The 27,001-nt window shown below is 38.8% G+C and overlaps 1 protein-coding gene across 2 annotated transcripts in view; it reads left to right on the plus strand.

Moving 5' to 3' along the window:
* The window catches only part of LOC136876123 (poly(A)-specific ribonuclease PARN), a 271,064-nt gene that overhangs the window by 33,196 nt on the left and 210,867 nt on the right, over positions 1-27,001 (plus strand). For both annotated transcript variants that reach the window (XR_010860537.2, XM_067149805.2), the window contains exons 2-3: positions 9,044-9,257; positions 22,512-22,654. Coding sequence is in view for 1 of the 2 variants with exons in the window: in XM_067149805.2 (XP_067005906.1) it covers positions 9,044-9,257; positions 22,512-22,654 (357 nt within the window). In the remaining variant the exon portion in view is untranslated. The remainder of the gene's footprint in view (positions 1-9,043; positions 9,258-22,511; positions 22,655-27,001) is intronic.

The raw sequence follows: 27,001 nt of genomic DNA on the forward strand, positions 1-27,001 counted from the left end.
TTTGGAGATAGAGAGGTGATATATGAGATGGAGCGGAAGTGGTATTTGGGGGTATTAAACATGGATGGTGAAGTTATTGAGGACTATGGTTGAAATGTGGTGAGAAGTGGTGTTATTTTGTAAATCTTAGATTTTGTAAATTTTGATTTGGTGGTGTATTGTGGAAGGTATATGAGGTGAATATGAAATGGAAATTGTGGGTAAGAGGTGGTATCTGAATCCGGGAGTTTGTATGTAGATTGGTTTATTTATTGCTAAATTATTTTAGAGTAGGGAAGTGGTATTATTGTATTTGTGTTTGGTATTAGTAAGTTGATGTAATCGGATCATTGATTGAATTCGGGAGATTGAGAGGTGTTATATGAGGTAATGTGTTGGTATTAAATGGTAGTGTATTGATGAATGTTTGGAGTTGTAGAGGTGACTTTATTATCTATTGAAATGAAATGTGGTGTGGGAGAAGTGTTGGTATATGAGTGTTTGGTTTTTGTAGGCGAAGATGGTTTGGTCTTGAGATGGTTTTATTTATTGCTGAAATTTTTGGAGTTGGGAGGTGGTATTATTGCCTTTGTGTTTGGTATGAGTGTTGAAATTTTTGGAGTTGGAGAGGTGATTGTATTTAGTGATGTCATTTGTAAATTTTGGTTTGGTGGCGTGTGTTATATTATTTTTCTATACCTTTTCGGTACAGTAGGTGGAGTTTGTAAGAGTAAATGAGGGTTGGAAAAGGTAGTGTATGGTGGATTGGAATGCAATTACGGAATGCTGGTTGTTATGGTTTGGACAGAGAGTAAGCTAGAGAACAATGAAGATGACGTATGTGCTGAATGCACAAGGACACGTAATGAGTGATGGTTGCGATAGCAAAATGCTGAGCATGGCTTGGGTTTTAAATGAGATCAAGCATGAGTAAATAAGTTGCAACACGAGAGGTATTAATGTGTTGAAAGAAAAGTGGTATTTAAGGTAAGTGTGGAGGGAGACCAGTGTTGAGATTGGATGGTAAGATTTTTCTTTTCCCTTTCTGTGTAGGGTAGTATGGGACCAGCAATGAGGAATTGGGTCAAGAAGAGTGGTATTTTATATTTTTATGTGATAAGGCTAACGGTTCCTCGAGGGAATCAACCGTAGGCCAGTTGGTTTTTAGGGCTTTATTATTTTTATTACTTAATTGTTTAAGTTATTATTATTTTCTTTTGTGTTACGATTATTTTATTTATTGTTGTGAACGTGGTGGCTTAGGTTGGATTATTTTATTGTGAACATGTATTTGGTGCTGAACACCTGTTATGTTCATGAATAAATACAATACTACAGACGGTACATTGATGGAATCTTATGAGACTGATGTGGTGATAGTGGAATCGTGGTTGAGAGAAGGGGTGGGTAACAGAGAAGTATTTTCAGAAGGGTATACAGTCTATCGTAGAGATCGAGGAGATAAAATGGGAGGGGGGTGTTTATTCTGGTGAAGGAAACTTATTGTTCACATGAATGGTTTACTGATGAAAGGGATGAAATATTAGGGATTATATTAGTTTGTGATAATATGAAGGAGGTGGAATTTATCAGAACATATAGGCCTGGAAGAGAGGAAAGAGACATGGATATATTTGAGAAAATAATAGATTATACTCATAAAAACAATAATAATGATATGGTAATAATTGGGGGAGATCTAAACTTGCCTGAAGTTGAATGGAATGGAGCTGCAAGTGAAGCCCAGGAACAGAAACTGGCAAATAAGTTAATTTGGGAGGGAGGATTTACACAAGAAGTACAAGAACCGACTCGTCTCAATAACTTGCTAGATGTATTCTTGGTTAAACCATGGGAAATTGTTGATAAAACTGAGGTAATTGAAGGAATAGGTGACCATAAGGCTGTAATAATGGATGTAGGACTCGTACAAAAAATGCTTAATAAGAGGGTCACACAAGACAAGAAATTATACAGAAAAACTAAAGTTGATGAATTTGGGACTTACCTTAAATCACAATTCAGTTGTTTTGTATAAGTAAAGGAAGTAATGTGGATACACTTTGGGCTAAATTTAAAGGAATCATTTGGGAAGGAGAGACGAGATTTGTACCTGTTTAGAAGGGTAAGATGACCTCAGACCTTGTTTATTATACAAGGGAAATAAGAAAATTAAATAGAAAATGTAGAATAGTAAACAGGAAAATCAAAGAGGGTAGCGAGAATAGAGAAACTAGAAAACATCTAATGAGGGAACTGAATAGAGTAAAAAAGGAAGCAAAAGAGAATTATATGAATGGCATACTTCAAGAGGGTAATGACCACAAAGAGAAATGGAAAAAGCTGTATTCATATATTAGGAATCAATAAGGAAAAGGAATCCAAATTCCTACAATGGTGGGAGAAGGGAGTGAACACTATTTAACAGATACCAAGAAAGCAAGTCTATTTACTAGGGAATTCAGAGATTCAGAAGAAGATTGTCAAGAGTTGGAAACCGTAACAGAAGATAGATAGGGAGGGACACATAGGGAAACAAGAAGCTTCTCATTCACAAATGAAGATATTTTCAGAGAAATCCAACTGCTTCAGCAAGGAAAAGCAGCAGGAAGTGATCAAATTACTGGGGAGGTATTAAAGACAATGGGGTGGTATATAGTGCCTTATCTAAAATTTCTCTTTAACTATGTCATAAATAATAGTGTAATACCAAAGGAATGGAAGGAATCTATAATAATGCCAATTTATAAAGGAAAGGGTGATAAAAGGTAACCAGAGAACTACAGACCAATCAGCCTGACCAGTATAGTTTGTAAAATACTTGAGAGTTTAATAGCAAAGTACATCAGAGGGATATGTGATGATAAAAATTGGTTCATGAGGAGCCAGTATTGATTTAGAAAGAAATTTTCTTGTGAGGCACAACTGGTGGGATTTCAGCAGGACATATCAGATCAGTTGGATTCAGGAGGCCTGTTAGATTGCATAGCCATAGATCTTTCCAAAGCCTTTGATAGAGTGGAACATGGAATACTATTAAAGAAATTGGAGGGAATAGGATTGGACGTAAGGGTTATACGTTGGATTAGAGCATTTCTAAATTCAAGGGTTCAGAAAGTCAAAGTAGGAGATAATGTATCACAGGAAGAGAAAGTTTGGTAGGGAATTGCACAGGGTAGGATAATCGGTCCATTACTTTCCTTAATATATGCAAATGATTTAGGGAACAATATAAAGAATGTAATAAAAGGATGTCAAAGAATAATTAAATCATACATTTCTGGGTTTCTTCGTTATTTTTTTATTCTCTCCAGAATTGCCTCCCGATGAATCATCAAACATTGGCAGGTCTCTTAAGTTCTGTCAATTTTGAGTAACTTACTCCAGCTCGCAATGAAGCCCGCCTGGTGGCCATGATCGTTAAGGCGCTGAAGTCTAAACGGTCTGACACCGAGGTTAGCCGGTTCGAGTCCGGTTGGTCGAAAAAAATTTCACCATCAGAATGTTGGCCGGCAGGTTAGGGGAGGTGGTGGTATACAATGTCTAATCACTAGATTGCGTGCCGAAAGCCTGGATTAAATTCCAAACTTCTCCGCAGTGCTCATATGGAGTGAGGGCATATGACACTGTTGATGGTGATTCGTCCGTCGGATGGGGACGTTAAGCCTTGAGCAGACCCCTTGGTGCTATTCGACAGGAGTAGGCTATGTGCCGGCACCGGGTTTCACCCTCTCCCTACTATCATATATCACGTCATTCATTTCATCTCTCATTAACTCCTCTGATGAGGTTGACGTCAGGAAGGGCATCCGGTCATAAAAAAAACAAAACCGCCACGACAAATTCATCTCACCTCATACCCGACCCCGTAGGGAAACGGGACAAGGGCTGGACAAACAAACATAATAATATGTTTATTGCAGCCAATGGCCATAGAGAAACTTACATACTGTACAAAGTAGATGATCATAAATTACAATTTCATCAAATAATTCTCAGTCTGCACAGTATTAACTCTCTTCCGAGCAGAATTTCTTAAGCGACATACGCTGGTTCTCACAAAATTGCACGTGGTATCGATCGCATAGCTTGCCACACAATGAACAACTACAGTCTTCACATGGCTCATGGAATCGATCCGTGCAACAGACTTTGAAGTGAAAGCCGTGTATCGCGAACCTTGTCACGAGGTCCCTCAGCTCGTGGTTCGCTTCCTTGCAGTCATTTGTCGTCATCGCGTCTGTGCTGTAGAAGTCAATCCAAATGTCTTTCTTTTTCCTCTGGTGTTCGGAGACTATTTCTTCGTAAGCTGGCGTGGAACAATATAACATTAAAAATAAGATTGTATGCAGATGACATAATTGTTTATAGGGAAATAAATAACATTGAGGATTATTCAGAATTACAAACGGACCTTGACCGTATCCAACAATGGATTGAAGAAAATAATATGAAGGTTAATAGAGGCAAATCAACTGTTACAACATTTACAAACAGGAGCCTTAAAACTGAATTTGAATATACTTTGGATGAGGTAGTTATCCCTAAAGATGGCAAGTGCAAATACTTAGGTGTGAGATTTGAAAGTAATTTACACTGGAAGGGTCATGTTGATGACATTGTTGAGAAAGCAAAGAGATTGTTACATGTCATGAAAAATGAAATGTCGTATGGCTTTTAGTGCCGGGATATCCCAGGACGGGTTCGGCTCGCCAGCTGCAGGTCTTTCTATTTGACACCCGTAGGCGACCTGTGTGTCGTAATGAGGATGAAATGATGATGAAGACAGCACGTACACCCAGCCCCCGTGACATTGGAATTAACCAGTTAAGGTTAAAATCCCCGACCCGGCCGGGAATCGAACCCGGGACCCTCTGAACCGAAGGCCAGTACGCTGACCGTTCAGCCAACGAGTCGGACGTTACATGTCATAATGAGGCTACTTAAAGGATGCAACAAGAATTAAAAGAAAAAAGTTACTTAAGTATGGTTCGTCCATTATTGGAATATGCAAACAGTGTTTGGGATCCTCACCAGGAATATCTAATAAAAGAAATTAATAGTGTGCAGAGGAAAGCAGCAAGATTTGTAACAGGGGATTTCAGGAGAAAAAAGTAGTGTATCAGAAATGTTAGAGGAACTTGGGTGGGAAACTTTAAGTAAGAGAAGGGAGAAAAACTAGACTTATAGGATTATATAGAGCCTATGCAGGAGAAGAAGCATGGGGAGAAATCCGTGAGAGGGTTCAGATGGAAAATAATTATATCGGCAGAACTGACCACAAGTATAAAATTAGAAGGAATTTTAGCAGAAGCGATTGGGGTAAATTTTCATTCATTGGGAAGGGTGTGAGGCAGTGGAACAGTTTACCAGGGGTAGTGTTTGATCCTTTTCCAAAATCTGTACAGATATCCAAGAAGAGAATAAACAGCAACAAAGAAAATAAATGAAATGTTACAGGGCATTCGACCAGTGCAGGATATTGTAAATAAAAAATGTGTGTGATTAAATTAATTCCGTCCCCTGGTCTATGGAGTTTGGACAGCCCAAGTAGGGGACTGCCTGAAGGGCTGAAGTATAGTAGGGACTTCAAGGGCCCTAGGACTGCTACGGTAGCCGTGAAGGCCCTTCAGGAACTGAATAATGGTGGCAAAGGGGGCTCTGGTTAAGACGCAGCAGGTCGTTATGCTTCTTAGGTTCCAAAATGGGTAAAAAAATAAATAAGTAAATAAATGCAATGCTAATTTTAATCTTATACCAGTTGTATAGTATTATTAGAAGTAATTTAACATAGCCTACTGTATATGAGTTGACTATGTTTGTAAGTACAGGAGATATTATAAGTAGAATTTTGTAAACAATATCAATTTATTAAGGATGAGATGTGTGTTTAATAGAAAAAATTGTTAGCATAAATTGTACAATACGATATTCTAGGAAAATTTTCTTCTTCTCTTGTTAATTTAAAATTTAGTGCTTGACAATAATGTATTTTTGTGTACCATTTGCCACCGAGATAGATACCTCATTTGCAAAAAACGATTTTGATTTGATTTGAAGTGTCACATTATTTCTTTTCAGCAAGTGGAGGAAGGGTAGTTCCAGTGGCTATTGCTTCTTTGTCTTGCTCTGCGGGTGGGTACTTTTCAAGTTGGAAACGCAGTGTTGAATGGAGACCTGTTGGATTCATGTTCCTTTGCCTAATCTCTTCTGACACCAACTGCTCAGATAGTGTACTCAGAAACATTCTCCTCCTATTGACATTCATTCCGTTCCCAACAGCCACTAGCCTACTTGAGTATTTATGCCAGCTACATTCAACATAGCAAAGAAATTAACTAGTGGCCAATGTGTGGTATTTCGGGCTACGTTGAAACTCTCACACATTTTATCCACATCATCTACTCCAACTTTTGTCCCGTTGTAGCCTGTCATAATTATAGGTTTGGCATTTTCTCCAGTTTCATCATCAATCGAGTCATCATCTAAATAATGACTGGAAACGAGCAGGACAATTCTGTTTTTCTTAGGAACATAGGAGACTAAAGCGGCATGTTCATTGAAACCAAACATTGATGACTTTACTGTCTTCTGTTTCATATTCTTAAGCTCAGTTGGCAGACATCTCTTGTTCTTTCTAATGGTGCTGACGTAATATAATCTCTTCTTCTTCAAGTCAGCTATCAAGTTCAAGTCTGTGAACCAATTATTCGCTGTAATATTATGACCTGTGTTACAGATAGGCTGTGCAAACTGCTTAACAACATCTGATGGTTTATTACTGATATGAAACAGCCTCTCTGGGTGTTTTCCTGGGTAAATTTCCAAATTATGACAATAGAAAGTTTTTGCATCCACTTGGGCAAATATTTTTATCCTGTATTTGGCAGGTTTTGATGCGTTATACTGCTTAAATTGGCATCTTCCACGAAAGGCTTCAAGCTTTTCATCTAATGTTACGAACGCCTCTAGGGAATAGTTCTTCTTACAGCTGTCAACAAATGATTGAAATACTTCCCGGATAGCTGCCAAGTTGTCTAACTTCTTATGCTCCTCTCTTGTAACCCTGGCGTCAAAATGAAAGCAACAAAGCAAAAATTTAAAATGCCTCAAATTTATAACAAGACGGAATTTTTCCACTCCTTTGCCGTCCGTGCCCCACAAGTCCTTCAGCATTATTTTGTTGGCATGAAAAGTACCAGCCAAATATAAAAGTCCTAAGAATGCCTTTATTTCAATAATATCAGTGACTTATGCATCTCTTTCACATTGAAAATGTTCTTTTACGTGTTTATACTGATTTGTATATCGAACGTCATTATGTAACATTTCATCAGTTATAATCAATTTCCAACACTCACCTTCCTCTTTTATGCGATGTGCATCACCAATAACTCTTGGTAGTTTGGTGAGCAAATTTTGTGGGGCTTTTTTTCTCCTACGATTAGATTCAGAGTGCTTACCCCATTTTGTGTTTTCATCCTTCCCTGCATAAAACAGGATGTTCCTGAGAAGAGGTTCATCTTCTGCTCCTCTTTCCTAAGTCTTCTCTGCTCTCAGCCGGAAGATCTTCTGCGTCAGTATCACTGTCCTCTTCATTCTGTTGCCCTTCGTCAAAAGTATTGTCAGTAAGTAAACTGTGCATTAATTTCATGTCACAAGGATTGTTTAAATAAAAAAACTGACGGTTACCGGCCGTACTAAAAACAAGCAAGGTTTAGGTCGCAAGACGTCTGGTAGGTGCCAACGTTCAGTATCCCAACACTAATGTTATCAACAATGACAACTTCTCAACTGTATTGTAAGACACTGGCAGGTATGAAGATACTGTGAGTGCAGGTTCACCAGACGCATGTGCTGTGAAGTAGGGCGCGAAGAACTTGTGCTGGCACCTTCAGGATAGGGCGCGACCGACGGAGGGTTAACGGTGTTTGTCAAAGCTAATTTTGATGTTCATGTCATTTACCCTTATCTTATGAAGTTATTGTACAAAGCGCTCAGCATTCTTGATTAATAATCTGCGTGTCAGTTGTGACATAGTAGCTTTGCCAAATGTTTGTCTAGGCTATAGGTTGGAAAATCAATGACGCTGGCGATGTGATGAAGTGGAGTTCAGGTCTTGTGGTCCTTAGGAAGACCATAAAGGCATGACACTATAGCTTTAGTGTGAATGAATTCTGGAACTATGTATCCCATGAGTGAAGCAGATGTTCATAGTATTCTGGTCATATCACTTCAAACCTCTTTGCCATCCATCATGAGAAGAAAGTGTATGGTACCTCCCACATTGGCTATAATTTCCTCATGTATCTCTCATAGGTGATGATTTTGCGGCTGTTGGTTAGAACAGATGTCTCTTCTTCAGACAGTTAATTATGACCAGTTGATGACTATGCGCTGTGCATCCAAAACATTTTTTTTTTTCTTTTTCTGAAAGTGGTCAAAGTTTTTCCTATTCATACATATTTCACTGTGTGCCAACTGAGTAAAGAATGTGGTACACTTGCTGATTGTAATAATTTTTTTTTTTTTTACAATTTGCCTTACGTTGCACCGGCACAGTTAGGTCTTATGGCGACGATGGGATAGGAAAGGGCTAGGAGTGAGAAGTGGCCGTGGCCTTAGTTAAGGTACAGCCCCAACATTTGCCTAGCGTGAAAATAGGAAAACATGGAAAATCATCTTCAGGGATGCCGACATTGAGTTTCGAACCCACTATCTCCCGGATGCAAGCTCACAGCTGCATAGCCCTAACTGCGCTGCCAACCCGCCCGGTGTGTAATTTTTTCTTTTAACTTTCTCTCATAAACATTCGCTTAACAAATGATGTCTTCAAAATTTTTATCAGCCTTAACCCTGTACTCTTCTTTATTTACATAATTGTTTGAAGGGAAAACCGCATTTGTTGTTTGAGTTACTTCATGTTGTGTCTTCAATATAAATACAAATATCCTGTTCCTTCTATTTTAATTTATTTTAAATTATTTTAGATAAAAGGATATATATACATACACATATCCACTACTTGTAAGTAATATTGTAATATTCAGAATTTTTGTTTTAGATTTCCTTGAAGTGCTGCCAGAGCTGGAAGATATCATCAAATCGGCTGAGTTTCTTACCATTGATGGGGAATTCACAGGCTTGAACATTGGATCAGAAGTGAATGCATATGACACACCAGCACAGTATTATTCTAAAATACGTGCAGGTTGTATGGACTTTCTCTTGGTTCAGTTAGGATTGTGTGCATTTAGTTATGACAAGGAGAATGACAAGTAAGATATAACAAACTGTTTTGAATTAATATTTTCCTTTTGTATTTAATTGTCTCTTAACTCTAAGGCTGTTGTACAGGGTGTTAGGGATATACGTGCAGATATTTTGCTAGTCGGTAAAGAAAAATACATATCAGAACATCCGCTATGTACGTTTTATCTTATCCTATTAGTTTACCCATAAATGAGCCAAATGTTTCAGGAACTAATGTGTTTTGAATGACTGTAGTAGGAAACGCCGGTTATATCATACTGTCATCGTGTAGTGGAGTTACGTGTTAAAGTTCAGTAGCAGACTATAAGGGTTGTTGAACCTGTTTGTCATTGCAGGCCAACTCATATTGCTGTGCTCTTCCCCTAGCTGCTTGGCAAGTAGGGGAGGCTGAACTCACTTGAGAACCGGTCTAGGGTACTCTGTGTGAAAAGTACATGTAATCCTTACCGAGGTATCCACTCTTGTACCTTCTCATGTTGCCGCTGAGTGCTATTTTGTACTCTTTTACATACAGTATGTGACATTGAATATCCGTACCAGCACATACAATACATGCGAATCATGTGTTGTGCAGTTGTTTGTGATTTATAAGATGTCAGTGACATTACCAGAGCTGATCAGCACCATCAAGTGTCGTAAACTACAATATTTTGGACACATCATGAGGAATCAGAAAAGGTATGAGTTGCTTCAACTTATCCTGCAAGGGAAAATAGAAGGAAAAAGATCTCCTGGGCGAAGAAGAATTTCCTGGCTCGACGACCTTAAAACCTGGTTCAACAAAACATCTGCAGAACTGTTCCGAATTTCAATGGATAAAGCCCGAATAGGCATGTTGATCGCCAACGTCCGAGGCGGACAGGCACGCTAAGAAGAAGAAGACATTACTCAGTGATTCAAGCTGACAAAAATGAAGGGAAATAGTTAATGAGTTAATGAACAATGAGTGCACTATTTTAACACTGTTATTGTGTCAGTCTGCGTTGAATTTCTTACAATAGAATATGCGAGTTGTCCATGCTATTTTCATAATATTTTCAGGTGGACACAAAAAAGGCTATCCGTAGATTCAGTAAAATTGTTATTAATGACAGAAATTTTAAAGACCATAGTTGCATCTATGCTTTTGCAAGAAGGATAAGGAACTACTTATAAAAGTATTGTTGGGTATTTGTAATGGAAGGCTTATTATTGGACAGGAAGTGCTGATAGTAAAAGTGATTAATAATTGACCCGTTTAATTAGAGCTTCCATTATAATAATGTTAAAAATAATGTTTTTTTTAAGGCCACGGCCGCTTCCTTCAAACTCATAGGCCTTTCCTATCCCGTCATCGCCATAACACCTATCTGTGTTGGTGCAGCGTAAATCCACTAGCAAACAAAAAATAATGGTTTTATGTTCCAGTAGGCCTACCTACTTTTTACAGTTTTTGGAGACACCAACTTGCCAGAATTTTGTCCTGCAGGAGTTTTATATGTTAGTAAATCTACCGACACAAGACTAACGTAGTTGAGCACCTTCAAATACCACCGAACTGAGCCGGGGTCGAACCTGCTAAGTTAGGAACAGAAGGCCAGCGCTCTAACGTCCGAGCTACTCAGCCTGGCATTAGAACTTAGAGCACGTTGGTTGTGCGGTTAGGGGTGCACAGCTGTGAGCTTGCATTCGGGAGACAGTGAGTTCAAACTTCACTGTCGGCAGCACTGAAGATGGTTTTCCATGGTGGTCCATTTTCACATGAGGCAAGGCTGTGCCTTAATTAAGGCTGTGACCGCTTCCTTCCCACTCCTAGCCCTTTTCTCCATAAGAGCTATCTGTGCGAGTGCGACATAAAGCCAATTGTAAAGTGTCATCAGATTTAGGACATTATACAACTGTTGAGATCCATAGTTATAAATGTTGAGAACTGATTTCTGGGCAGAACATTATTGACAAGTAGACAATTATTATTCTTATTATTATGGAGCCTCTGTGGCTTAGATGGAAGCATGCTGGCCTCTCACAACTGGGTTCTTTGGTTCAAATTCCAGTCACTCCATGTGAGATTTGTGCTGGACCAAGCGGAGGCAGGACAGGTTTTCTCTGGGTTCTCTGGTTGTCCCTGTCTCAGCAACACTCTCCAATATCATTTCATTTCATCTGTCAGTCATTAATCACTGCCCCGGAGGAGTGTGACAGGCTTCGGCAGCCGGCACAATTCCTATCCTTGCCTCTAGATGGGGGCTTCATTCATTCCATTCCTGACCCGGTCGAATGACTAGTAACAGGCTGTAGGCTTTTCATTATTATTATTATTATTATTATTATTATTATTATTATTATTATTATTATTATTATTTGTATAAATAAATAAATTGAAGTGTCTGTTTATAATATCAAAATAGTAGCATTTTACTAAGTACATAAGAAAGTATGTATGTTGTTGGGTATTCAGCCCAAAGGCTGGTTTGATCCTCCACAGTTCCACTGAAAGCTATCAACAAATAGCCTAGGCTTCACTGAAGAGGCGTACTAGGGAAATGAGGAGTGAGGTAGTTCGTTGCTTTCCTCACCGAGCCAGTAGTTGCTACTGCATATCAGTCTGCCAGGCCCACTGAAATGCATGCACCAACTGACCCTATGAGCGATATTTTCACACCATTCATAACAGGAACGGCTGCATAAGGAATGTTATTACTAGCATCACTCATACCTCGGTCACTTTCATATTGTCAAGGCCAAGGATGAGACTGAGACAGGTCAATGAAAGTAACAAATTGCTCTAGTCAATACCAGAAGACATAGTGCAGTGTAAACACTACATCTCACCAGCAGGGGTCTCAAGAAAGTCTATACGGTACTAACTAAAAACCAGTTCTTACCATTTTTGTTTGTCTGTCTGTTCCGAGTAATCTCTGAAACGGTTGGACCGATTTTGACGGGACTTTCGGTGGCAGATAGCTGATGGTATAAGGAGTAACTTAGGCTACTTTTAAATTTTCAGAACAATTAGAGGGAGGGGGGCGACGGTGGGGAGATACAAAAATAATAGGTTAAATATCGAATTTATCGTGCAGGACCGAGACAAAGCTCATTTTAAGCCCCTTGACGGAAAGAACAAAATTCGGTAAGCCTTACGGGCCCCGAAAACCATGTTTTAAGGCCCTAAAACCAACAGTTTTGTAAATATTGGCACCACACTACCCCTCCTCTAGGAATCCAATAAAGAAACAACCAGCCGTAACCATGGCAACGCCAGTTCAAAGATTCTACAGCAGCGAGATATGGCACCTAAAATTTGTACACATATGAATTACTTATCTGGAAAAATTATACTGTAAACACTTCTCGGCCTATTGGCTAAGATCAAAGTATAGACTCACTGGAAGAGATCATGTGTAGTGAAGCTTCAGAGAGTATTTGTGCATTTATTTGGTGTGGTGGTTGTGTGAATGTGTTATCTTAAGAGTCTACAGCTTATTTTAATTGATTTGAGGGCATATTTTGGTTTAATTTTATTGCCCTGTGTGCTTCCATATTGGATTTTGCTACAATAGCTCCATAGATAACTTATTAAGAGTGTATTTTGGTTGCTAACCTTGCCCTAAAACCACCCACTTGCTAAATTTTCTTGGTCTCCATAGATACTACTAACTAGATATATAAGTCCACTCTTCCATTAAGATGTTTCTAAGGCAAGAGCTCTTGGCCTACTGCTGGGAGCCATCTTGGTTGCCTGTGAAAATATAATAATAAACTAAATAAGCAGTGTTCAGTACCGCGCGTTCCCCTTCATCACATCGAAAGGCGCCTCCCACCATTTCCCCCTCCAATGACTTAATATTACAAAGGCTGGCTGTCGCGTAGACTCAGTACGCACGAGCGGGCTATTGCAAATAGTTGAGTCTCAACGTTCGCCATGTTTGTGTTCGTTCGTATTGAGTAGTTAAGTTATTAGTTATGCCTAAAAGAACTCACATCTCTCTAAAAACACGAGAAAGGCAAAAAGTCGAAGATTGCAATGTGAAAATGAGTCTCAACAGGATAGAGAAAGTCTTCTTACAAATTGTTGATTGAGGCAATGAAAGTAGTTCTGAGAGGAATGAATGATTACAGTTAGATAGAACCCGTCATTCATTGTTAACGAGTGAAGACTCTCAGAAGTCTACAGAACAACGTATAGAAAGCAATCGTATTCGGCACGCTGTCACACGAAATCTAAAATCAGACGATTCTAGAGAGCAGCGATTAGAAGATGACCGTATTCGACACTCTGTGTTGTGATATCTAGAAACAGATGATTCTAGAGAGCAGCGATTGCAAAGTGATAGTCATCATCACCAAAATCAACGTGAATTTGAAAGTCAAGAACAACATGACGCCCGTGTTACTGAATAATGTGACAAATATCATAAGTCACTAGGACAGAGAATTGAGCGCTTAGCACAGCTCCGTAAAAATGTGAGTACCATTTGTAAGTCAGAAACAAATTTTGATCAAGAAAGGCATCTGGTTACTGCCAGACAAACGACAAGTGCTATGCGGGATATTGAAAGTGAAGAGAACCAGCGACAATGACTGAATAATGACCAAATAAGAAGAACTAATAGATGTAATATTGCATGGCAAGAAAAACATAACAGTGGGTTCAATTATGATGCCCAAATAAATTATTTGTTTATGGGGAAGACGGATATAACTTTTTGATCTATGAAGTCGACCCAACCACTAACCAACCAAATGTTCAAAAAAAAGTTTCCACACTACAGTACTATTGTTACTTTGCTCTTATTCCCAATATATGAACGTTCGTCGTCGTGCACTAAAGGCTCCGGGACCCAGGCTCGCTTCATCCATGGATCGAAGATTGTGGACCGCATTGTGATCCTGGGGAGCTTTGGTGGGTAAATTTTACGACTTGTCAAAGAGAGACCGACTGTAAGTAAGCAAAAGGAGCTTGGCCCAAATAGCAGTAGCCTTCGGCTGTTATTGTAGTTCAGTTGCTGGTAAACATAAAACCTTTTTGGCAAGAATGTTACGTAACATGTAGTGGCTTGTAGCAATAGACTTCAGCTCCTATTGTAGTTCATTGCTATTAAATGTAAACAAAACCAGTTTGTAAAGAATGACGCTAACTTGCCTGTTATCGAAGGGAAGCTATTCATTCGCAAGAATAAAGCGTATTACCTATTGTATCCCTTTGCTCACGAAAGTTACTTCCGAAGATTAGTAAAAGTTTGATGTATAGTGATTTGTCACATTGTTCTTCATTGCTACAAGAAATATCTGCACTCGTTCCCCTAACTCCCTGTATATACAATAAAATTGTTAAGTTGTGGCATCATACACAACCATTAACCCGGCTCAAGGGAGATAGGGCCATCTTCCCTATCCTTCACTTGAGTAATTCTTGTCTGTTAAAAATTAAATAATTGAAAAGGAGGTTCAACCTATTCAATACTTAAAAGAAAGAAATGTAGTAATTACATTCTTGTTTAAATGGGACCGGTTTCGACCTTAGTCCAGGTCATCATCAGCCGTAAAAACATGTACAATGTTTATGAATATTAGAGGTCAGTTTCACACTCTGATAGGCACAAAGACACGACACCACATTCTGTCATGCACAAAGTCACAACACTATCAACTAATATACAAAGATCAAAAATAACTTGAAGTCGCAGACGAATAGATTTGTAGTAGAAAGCCGCCAGCTCCTGGTGATCAGCACGGCACATTCAAGGTCATGCGCTGCGGTCGAACGCCAAAGTAGAGTGGAGAATGTTTTGAAGGTCCAGAATTTGTCACAGTTGCGGGAAGTTAAGTACGTATATAAAAATATACGACGCAAATCAGTATAATTGAATGAGTACTTGTACTCCTGCTAAGTTCTTGTCTGGCACATCCACGTTGCGGGGGTGGGTATCCTTCACATCAGTAGGCCGGTGTGAAGGAGAGCTAAGTTCAGGCAGGGACCCAGTCTCACGGGGTATAACGTGGAACCCATGCCCAGGATTACGGATGAAGAACCTTAACAGCATCTTAGGCAGAGAAGGAGACCTTCAGAATGGCGAAGATGCTGGATGAGGCAATCTATCCTCTCTGGGGAAAATTAGAAGAGGTAAACACTGCCTTGTGGAGAAGACGGATCTTCAAAGGCCAGTGGTGTAAACCCCGAAAGAAAATCCTTAGATGCATTTAGGCTTAGCAGGTCAGGAGATGAGTAAATTTGTACTTGCTTTCAACTACATTACAAGCCTCGGATGGAAGTTTAAAAATGGAAATGGAATCGACAAGTCTCTGACTACAGTTGCAAAGTATGATGGTACTGCTGATGTTCGTGCAAGTGTTAGATCAGAGAACAAAACCCGATTTGGAACAACAAATATTTTAACAATGAATGGGAAGGAAAATGAATTGATTGACCTAATAGAGAGAGACGAAAACTCAGCATCCTGGGATTAAGTGAAGTAAAATGTAAAGGGAAAGGAATGAAGAGACTACACCTTGTACTGGATAGGTAACAGTAAAAAGAAAAGAAATGGAGTGCGATTTGTAGTGAATCAGAACGTCGAACCAATAGCTGAAGTTGAGTATGTAAATGAAATAATAATGCACATACTTGTAAACAAGGAACTACTGAAGATAATACAGGTGTATGGTCCACAGACAGGATGTAGCGTGGAAGAAAACGAAGAGTTCCTCAATGAACTGGAAACACTTATTATTGGAGATGGGATCAAGATAATTGGAGATCTGAATGCTTATGTGGGAACCGATAGAGTGGGATATGGGAATGTTCTGGACCCATATGGGTATGGCGATAGAAATGAAGATGGAGAGAAACTATTGGTCTTTTGTATCAGTAATAACCTGATAATAAAGAACACGTGGTTTATGAAGAGGAATAGCCATAAGATCAGCCGATATGATTGGAATGGACAGTATGAAACATGCATTGATTTTACATTAACAAGCGGAGAATGGGGAAGATACGCCATGAATACGAAGATAATCCCCAGTGAAAGTATGGAAGGTGATCGTAGATTATTGATTGTGGAATTAAAACAAGTAAAAATCCTTAAAATTGTATTGAAGAAGGAACCAAAGATCAGGATTTGGGAATTGGAGGAGGAGGATAAAATAATGGCATTCCAAGATTGTATAAAAAGGAAGTTGCCTAACACGGAAGTACGAAGTGGAGAAGAATAGTGGGATAATTTAAGACAGACATTTGTGGGAGCAGCAATCGAGGTGTGCGGGAAAACAAAAGTAAAGGTTAAGGGAAAGGAGACAAGGTGGTAGACAGACAAAATAAAAGAATAAATAAAAGAAAGGAACAAGGTGAAGAAAGAAATGGATAAGGAAAAGCAAAAAACATATCAGAGGGATGAGAATAAGATAGAAAGGTTACATGTGGAATACAAAAGATTGAAACTACAAGTAAAGAGGAGTATCAAGGAAGAAAAGGAGAAATGTTGGGGAGAGTTTACCAACAAAATTGTGCAAGTTAGTCAAGGAAATCAGAAACTATTATACAGAGTAATAAAATCAAAAAGTATAAATCAAGAAAAAATCAAGGTATTAGATAGGGAAGATGGGTCCATAGTGCATGACGAAAAGGGTCTTCAGAAGGTGATGGCAAAGTATTTTGAAAAACTTTATAATGCGGATGATTGCCTGGAGGAAGAAGGAGATAAGAAAATGGAAATAATAGATGGAGAAAAAGAAGAGAACTCGATAACATGGTTGGAACTTGAAAGGGCAGTGAAATCAATGACCAAAGGTAAAGCAAGTGGAAAAGACGAATTCAATGCTGATATGATTAAGGCAGCAGGAAGCATTGGACTACAGTGGCTATTCAGAGCCCTCAATGCCATATGGAAGGATGAAAGGGTACCTGAAGATTGGCAACAAGGACGCATTGTACCACTGTTCAAAAAAGGAAATAGAAAGAAATATGAAAATTATAGAGGTATAACCCTATAATCACATGGGCTAAAAATAATGGGGAAAGTCATAGACAAAAGACTGAGGGGTATAATAGAAACACAGTCAGAGGAAGAAAAATATGGCTTTAGACCAGATAGATCAACAATAGACTTGATATTTAGAGTGCGAACGAAAATGGAAAAACTTCTGGAAAGGAACAAGGAGATCATCTTTGTATTTTTGGATTGGAAAAACCTTATGATAGTTAAGAGAAAACGTGTGTTGGAAATGCCTACTGAAAAGGAATGTACCAAAATCATTAATTAACAAGATAAAAATGTTGTATCATGGGAGTAAAAGCAGTGTACAAGTTTAGTTCAATTTCGTGTGGCTATTTCTAGCCGGGTGCAGCCCTTTTAAGGCAGACCCTCCGATGAGGATGGGCGGCATCTGTCATGTGTAGGTAACTGCATGTTATTATGGTGGAGGATATTGTGTACAAGTGAGGAGTGGTGATTGAAACATTTTATGCAAACAAAAAAGTCTCAAGCAAGGAAGTGCACTATCGTCATTACTGTTTATTACATTCATGGATGAAACCAGAAAACGTGTAAAACAGAGTATCAGTAGTGATGAAGTGAATGCTTTGGTATTTGCGGATGATGTGGTGATTTGGGAAAAGGGAGAAAAGGAAGTACAAAGGAGACTGGACATTTGGAATGAAAATCTGAAGAAGTTTGGAATGGTAATTAGTAAAAAGAAAAGTATAGTCATGTACTGTGGAAAAGAGAAAAAGAGAAGCCAAGTGAACATAGATGAACGGTTAGAGAATGTAGAACAGTTTACATATCTGGGTAGCATTATTAATGAAAGTAATGAAATCAACCCTGAAATTAATAACAGATTAAGTAAAGGTACAACAATTAATCATCAAGTCAGAGAGCTTTTATGGGATGACAAATTACCCAAGAGAACGAAATTAACATGATAAAAACAGTTTTTCATACCAATTGTCACATACGTACTAGAAATACTGGTAACTAATAAGAGATGAGATAGTAAGATCACAGCAGTAGAAATGAAATTTTTAAGAACATTGGTTAAAATGACAAGAAGAGATAGAATTTAAAATATTAAAATCAGAGAAGAGCTAAATGTAGAACCGTTAGTACAGAACATACAGAAAGCAAAGACTGAGGTGGTTCGAGACATGTAAAAAGAATGGGAAAGGAACGGGTAGCAAGAAGGGAATTAGAAAGAGAAGTTAAGGGAAAGAGGCCAGTTGGAAGACAGAGAAGGATGTGGATGAATCAGATTTGGAAGGACATTTGAGAAGCTGGATTGGATGTGGCGGAAGTAATGGAGCGGGAAAAGTGGAAGGACAGAAGGGAGTGGAGGAGGCTGGTTAACCACATCTGGGTAACTGGAGTGGGACATTGATGATGATGATGATGATGATGATGATGATGATGATGACAGTTGAACAAAGATATACCAATGAAGGCATATTACATACATGGTATGATACATGTATCAGAGATCTAGCCAGTGTCCAAAAAGGATGAAAATCACATCCAAGCAGTAGTGAAACTCCTGAGAAGTATGTTAAAGAAGACATGGAAAGATAGAATGAGAAATACAGACTTCCGTTAATAAATATAAGTTGGATACTAAAATGAAAAATATGGACTGGTTTGTTTGGATATATTAAATGGATGAATGAAGCTGCTATTAGAGTAATATAATGAAAAACGGAATTGGAAAGGAAAGAGAGGTCAAGGAAAATTGATTTACAATGGATCAACCTTGTTAAAAACAACATAAGTCATAAAGTCGTGATCGGAACATATGGGTGCATGAGGAGTAACGTGGAGTAGGAAAGAGAGGGTAAAACAGTCAGGAACTTTAATTGCCACAAACCGACTGCAGGGAAGTTGATGAATTCAGACATTCACCTTGAGGGGTACAATATTTTGATAAAAATTATTTGGTTGCTTAACAACCTGACCTTTACTGTTAATAAGTTTACTTTATTATTACTCTTACTACAGGGCCGATGACCTTCGATGTTAGGTCCCTTTAAACAACAAGCATACTTTTACTACAACTAATCCAGTCTTTTCTTTAATTTGTGTTTAGGGATTTTTTTTCCCCCCTCCCCTGCTTTACTTACCTTTTACCTTCCTTGGTAAGAAATGTATTCTGGTGCTCAAAAATGACTTTAGGTGACTGCTTCTCCTAAAGCTAAAGCAGTTGTTATTCTTAGAAGAAAGCCCACTGATAAAGTGACTGTCCTCAGGACTTGAACTTGAATTCTGGCTCCCTGAATGGATGTAGACTATGGGGGCTAGATTCAGCCATGAGTCTTGAGGGCTTCAACGTATTCAGTTTCTTTGTCTTCACGTTTTCTCTCATGTTGTTTCTCTGTTGGAAATACGCTCTTGTGTTGGTTCTTAGATGTATACAATTCGCAATTCATCCAGATTCAAGTGGCTTAAATGACATAATGTCGGTTTTACAGTAGAAGAGGTCTGTGGCCCAAATGCCTTGGAAGAAGACACCATGAATCACAATTATGTTGTGAAACTCACTGTTTTGATGTAGTGGTTATGAAATGTCAAGAGCCATTAAGGGCCTGTTCTACCACCTACTGGTAAAGTAGCGCGTAACTTGCCAGCCGCGTATAAGGATGTTTCCGTTCGACCACTCCCAGGTAGCGCTATCAGCAGCATGAATCATAGTTACAGGGCGCGTAATTTGTCGACCACTTCGAGGGCCCGATAAGACTTTACCTGCCAGGCAGGTTTTGAGAGCTGAACATTATTAGCTGTATTTCCGGAGACATACAACTCAAATTAGCTTAGTATACTGAAAAAAGCATTATACTGTAACAGTGATCGATATTGTATTGCAGGATTTTGAACATTAATGCTTCCTTTGAGTTGCAACGGTCACACCAGCCTCTCGCATTGGTAGCGTAAGGAACACATTTTATACGCCAAGCTTTTGCAAAGAAATTCTAAAAGAATATAAAATCAAAACCTATTTGGAAATAATTTTAAATGGGATATAATTTTCTACTTTTTCAGTTTTCAGACACCAGGTATAACCTAGTGGTATGTATCCCAATTACCCCAAGCTTCTTCGTAGCGAAATGGCTAACACGCTCAGTTCATAATACGAGGTTTGCAGGTTCGAGTCTTCATTATGACTAATCTTTTTTATTTTCATTATTAGCGTTGTATTAATCTGTATGCTTCTTTACATACCTTCTTTTGTTAATAATATGTTTCATTGAAATGTTTAATCACAATAATATTATGTCTACTAGGAAAATGCTTTATATGTGTGCTACTTATAGAAAGTGATATTACGATTAATATAGCATATAGGACTGTCGCCCAGGTAGCAGATTGCCTATCAGCTGTTTACATGGTCTTCTTGTAAATGATTTTGAAGAAATTGGAAAATATTCCATTCTCGAATTCCTCTTCCTATGATGGATATTTACCCCGAATAGTTCTTTAACAGTACCTTCCAACTTTATCTTCATAAAGTCAAACGTTAGAATGAAATGCATTATTAATAAATGGAAGCAAGTGGAACTAAACGAGGTCACAGAGCTAGTTGCAAATAGAGCATCGTGAAGATACTTAATCAATTCACAGAAACCTGCAGATAGAATGCTCAAAGGCAATAAGTCCGTAAGGAAGATGTGGGTGTATATACGTATATGGAAGCGCGTGAAAAAGAGTTGAGAACAACGGCAGGGAACGAAAATAAATTTTTAAATGTAAATTAGAAAGATGATGTAAACCTGCGTACCTTTTACAGTATTACGGAGCGAGCAACTTAACCAATCTACTATGAGAATACTTTCCAAAAACGCTGCCTTACATGACAGGTTATAACTGGCGTAAGAAAATGTAATCTTGAGATTTTAATCCCAATTAGGTATTGATTTTGAAGCTCATAGATTAAAATTACAAAAGCTTGACATAGATCGTTGTCCATAACTCTTAAGACTCCCCTTATTAAGCTTTTTGATGATAATCAACAGATGCAAGCACAGGAAAATAAGACAATCGAAATGAGCTTCATACATCTGACGACAGATAACACCACACTCAAAAGCCAGAAGTTGCTGAAAATCAGTCTAGCCAATTCCGTATATCGGTGTCTACCTCCGGGTAGGTACCCAGCGCTTGCATGGAGGTGGTTGCACGCAAGGCAAATTTACACCCCCAAGGTAGTTTACCTCCTGGGCAGTTGCCAGCCACTTTACCAGCAGATGGTAGAACCGGCCCTAAAAAGGAAAAATGGATGGTGATGAATACAACACCCCTTCATTCACACCATTATTTGAAAGTAAAAGTTGAACTGAGACCAAGCAGAATGATCATAGAACTCCAACCTGGTAAACTAAAAAAAAACTTATTTTCCCCACTAGACTATGAATGAAAATTGAAAGTTGGAGGGTTGGTTGCTGTCCTTAATTGTTTCAGAAGGTTTTATTTACCAACTTTATGTAAGAACATGATCATACTGGCCACTATCGTTGTCCGGATATTTTTGGCACCTCTTTAAGAAACTATCCAACACACGCTGTAGTATATGTTTATAGATATTGTTTCAGTTCTTCCAGGGTATGTGGGTTTGTTATCTAATGTTTCTCCTTTGAGAACCTTATGCTGTCTGTTCAGTTTCTTAGACTGAACACTGCCTGTGGCCTGAAATTTATTATAAAGATTATAGGTTGTATTGCCCAGAACTGTTACACCCGGGTATATTTCAGGAAATTGTCTTTGAACTGGACGAGCTTACTGAGTTAACACATGTTGAACTGAACCCAACCACTTTAAGATCCATGCTAATAGTAAGCAGCTAGTATGACCTTGTCCTCATCACTAGCTGGACACGCGTGCTCAGTGGAAAAACACCACAAGCCAGTTTATAGCTTGTTAGATCTCTTTGCGTAACCTTGGCTCTAAGTGGGATAGTGTGATCAGCGCTATGCCTGACTGCTTTTTCACCCCCACCTCCCACCCCCACAAAATAACCTAGTTCCTTTTTTCTGGTCTAGCTTAGGTGATCCCCTGTGGGCCATGTGCCGTTCCATAAGTGACGGTGTCAGTTCTAAATTTTTTGACTACCGAATGGGAACCAAACCCACATCCCTCCAGATGAACTGAGCATATCTTTACTGCCTCGGCTAAGCAGCCAGCAGGCTCACTACATAAAATGTTGAGGCCTAACTTGACTTTGCTTAACCATAAGTAGCTTGCTCTCCATCAGATTTAAGTTGATTTTAATAATAGTAATGGAGTTTCTAATCTTGCTTTCAGGTTCACTCATCGAGCATACAATTTCTATGTGTTTCCACGACCGTTTTCACGTTCTGCACCTGATCATCGATTTCTATGTCAGAGTTCAAGCATTGCTTTTCTTATTTCACAAGGCTTTGATTTCAACAAAACTTTTAAGGAAGGTATGTTCAGCTTTATTGTTTTTATTTTTATTGTCCTCAGGAGCAGTGAGCCATTGTTTTGTACATAGCTTAAAATCAATTTTGCATTGTATCTTTCTGTTTCCCTGGGGATCAAGGAAAAAATTCTCTCTTTTGTTTTATTTTCATTAACTTTATATCTACAGCTATAGCTAAGCTATATGGCTTGTAAACTGGGGGATTATGGAGTTTATGGTTTCTATTCTGTCCCTAATATTTCTGAGTGACTATATAATAATTTTTTTGTTCACTATTTCTGGTAATTGCTGAGATGACACCCTAAATTGAGTCCTTAAGGACACTACCTGTGGTTGGGGGATATTATACATCCATCTCTGCCTGTTGTAAGAAATGAAAAAGGGGCAATCCTTCAGGGACTGTTAACTTGTGAACGTGGGATGGTGAGCATAGGGCCTTTAGCTGAGTCCAGCATTGCTTGCGCGTACTTGTGCTTGGATTCTCAATTTCATTTCTCCTATATTGTCTCCCTTCTTTTCCAACTGTTACTCTATTTGATGTGGTGGTCATGCCTTTCAGGGTTATGTCCTTTCTTTTTCCTGTGAGATGTCAGCTATTGTGGATTGTTTGTGATTATTACGGGTTTCACCTAACAATTACACAATTACGGCATTGTGGTCAAAGGGGAAATTATTAGGAAAAAGCGACATTATCACAAAACAATCTTTGAAAAAAAAAAAAACAAGGAAAGAAAACTTTTCAAATTCCTGGGAGCTTCATTTGCTACCCGAGAGCGTTGTGAAATTCATTGTGAACGAAGGAGCTCAACTGAAGCTTTTCTACAGTGCACATCATTAGTGGGCGTAGTGTGTCTTTGTTATGTGTGTAAAAGTGGGTGGTATTTTAGTGCATATTAATTCTAATTATTCTGGTTGTTAATTCTGAAAGATATGATTGGTTGTGTAAAATGAAGCAGAGAAATTGTCAAATTGCATATACTTGTAAGAAGAAAGCAGTGCCAATGTTACAAAAATATAGAGACGTTACACAAAAGAATGGCCTTGCCTACTTGCTTCGCTCGTTAATGAAAACCATGTTTCTGCAGTGTGTGCTTGTGTGATTTCTCTGTGGCTCACGGTGGACAAGTTGATTGCAGAAGACACATAATAGGAACCAAGAAACATAACATACAGTATACAGTGAATCAAATTTTCAAACCAAGTCTGTTTCTTAGTAAAAAGGAATGAAACTTGGTGACAGATACAGAGTTGCTGTTCACATAATTTATTTTGGAGTATAATATCATGTTGTTGTTTGTTTGGGTCATCAGTCCATAGACTGGTTTGATGCAGCTCTCCGTGCTGCGCTATTCTGTGCTATTCTCTCAAAAACCATATGAGCATGTCCTGTGTGTCTTAAGATGTGTCCTATCATTCTAACTCCTCTTCTGGTCAAATTTAGCCAGATCAACTTCCTCTCACCAATTCAATTCTGTACCTCTTCATTTGTGATTCGATCTAACCATCTCACCTTCAGCAGTCTTCTGTAACACCACATTTCAAAAGCTTCTTTCTTTCTGACCTACTTATCGTCCATGTTTCACTAACATACAATGCCACGCTCCAGATGAAAATCTTAATAAACATTTTTTTAAATTCCTATATCAGTGTTTGAAGTGAGCAAATTTCTTTTCTTAACCCGCGAGTGGTCGCTATATGAGATTTTCTCTCGCGTTGTTTTTTATTGTGATATTACTTCACAGTGATGAAAGGGAGGTGACTGTTCCCTCTTCTAGTTGAGTTTATAACTTTTGTGAGTAGAGCGATTCACATTTGAAGGGTAAGCATCCCCTCCCCTAGTCAGAACAAAGGTTCCTATGTGTCCGTGCGCACTGCGTGAGAGTTTCTCTCATTGCACAGCTAATGACGGTGTTATTTTGAAGTGGAGCAGGAAACTTACTCCTGTTGTACGCATTAGTATTTGTATTATGAGCACTTCTTGTTTTTGAAAATGTTATTGTGTTCAGAAACCTTGCTTTGTAGGTAAATATGACTAGATACAATGCATGTGTGAGATTTTACTTTTTACAACTTCAGGATGGAAATTATTTTTATGTACATTGCATATGTTACTTTAAGTAGTAATTTGTGTCTTTAATAAACAGCTAATCATGTCCGGCTCCATGGCTAAATGGTTAGCGTGCTGGCCTTTGGTCACAGAAGTCCCGGGCTCGATTCCCGGCGGGGTCGGGAATTTTAACCTTGATTGGTTAATTTTGCTGACACGGGGGCTGAGTGTACGTGTCGTCTTCATCATCATTTCATCCTCATGACGCACAGGTCGCCTATGGGTGTCAAATAAAAAGACCTGCATCTGGCGAGCTGAACTTGTCCTCGGACACTCCCGGCGCTACAAGACATACGTTTCATTTCAGTAGTAAATTTCAGCCCTACACTCCACAGAACTGAAAAATGTCATATTTATGTTAATGTGAGAGAAAGTCTCACGCGCGACCACTCGTGGGTTAAGAAAGGCCTTCCTTGCTTGTGCTAGCCAGTATTTTATGTCCTTCTTACTTCTACCATCGTTAGTTATTTCTACTAACTAAGCAATAATATTCATCTACTTTAAGGTTTCATTTCCTAATTATTTCCTGCAACACTTGTCTTCGTTCGACTGCACTCCATAACTTTTGTTAGCTTTTTTTCATGTTGTACTACTCCTCCAAGACTGTGTCCATATCATTCAGCATTTTCTGCAGACCCTTTGCAGACTCAGATGAAAAAATCTCATAGGAAAATTTTAATGTTTTGATTTCCTCTCCTTGGATTGTGATTCTCGTTCCAAATTCCTGTCTGATTTCTTTCACTCTTAATCACCCAACAGTCAACATACAGTCGACATACATACTTTGTCCTTGTGGCAGCCTCCGCATGGGGGAAGTTGTAATAATAATAATAAAAAAAAAAAAAAAAATATAACTGGGGGAAAATTCAGGTAATTTGTGAAAGACTCGAGCAATCCCCTCCAAAAATCTTTAAGATAACTGGTTCTTTTGCACGTGAAGTGGCAGGGAAACATATTTAAGCCATACAAAGTCAGAGAAGTGCAGAGTTTAAGCCCAAAAGATCCAGTTGCATGAATACATTATTACAATTATTTTCTTCAGTCTGTTACCAGTGATGAATTAAATTCTGAATTATTGCTTTTTTCTGATTTTATTTTTATGGATGTGTAAATTCACAAAATAACAAGTATTGTTCACATGAGAATCCAAGAACAGCTAATGAAACTCAATTTCATGACCTTAAAATAAGAGTTTGTTGCGCTACTAGGGCTGAAAGAATTTTAGGGACAATTTTTTTAAACACCATTAGTTCTGACTCATCATCATCATCGTTCCTGTTTGATCTTGGATTGTGTTGTGGATCATTGATCTCCATCTTTGCCTCTCTTTCCAAAGATGTCTTGAAAGTTTGTCACCATCTTCTTTAGGTCTAATTCAGTTTGTTCTTTCCATAATTTTTTACCTCTTTTTCCTCCAATCTCCAGTTTGAGCATTGACTTTTGGGATCCTCATTACTCCCATTCTTTTCATGTGCCCACACCCTCTCTGTCTCAGTCGTTCTACTCAGTCTTCCATTCTGCATCCACCTCGTGTTTCTTGTATTACCATATTTGTTATTTTGTCCTGTCTTGTCTTGGCCAGCATATTCAGTAGAAACTTAAGTTGTCCATGCGCCTGGTCCGCCATTGAGGACTTTCTATAATATATATGGTCACCATAAACTGTACCTTTTACTCTTAGAACCCGAGCACCGAAGGGCGCCTAATATCATCTACACTGACTGCAGATGCCAATGAGAACTTAACATATTACCCTGTGCTGGGCTATCCTTATTTATGGCCCCTGGAGAGAGGGTATCCCAGCATTTTAAAGCCCCTAGCAATTAGGCTACCTGGTACACAGATCGGAAGATCGTCCCTATAGAGTGCACCCCCTATCCGCTACCTGGAGACATCCTCTGGAGGGGTCAGGTTCCTCTGGTTACTTAGTTAACCCCACCCACAAAGACTGAGGTTGGAAAGGTGGACGAAGGTTGAAGCAGTTTCGGAACATCCAGTCGTCATAACCGTTATGTTATGCCACTGGGGATAAACGAGTCTGTCAAGGAACATATGATTGTTGATGTGCAACAGTATTCCCACGCTAAAAGATATGACACACAGGTGTCTTCTGCAGAAGTTAGTTACAATAAACATAACACTAAAAGTCCTGTGGCGATTGGGGAGTTGCGATGAGAGCAGGATTGTCAAGTCTGGGAGCTCCTAGTGACAAACTGGCACATAGGTGACGAATGTGTGACGTTT

This window comes from Anabrus simplex, chromosome 6, assembly GCF_040414725.1.
Source record: "Anabrus simplex isolate iqAnaSimp1 chromosome 6, ASM4041472v1, whole genome shotgun sequence".
Taxonomy (NCBI): domain Eukaryota; kingdom Metazoa; phylum Arthropoda; class Insecta; order Orthoptera; family Tettigoniidae; genus Anabrus; species Anabrus simplex.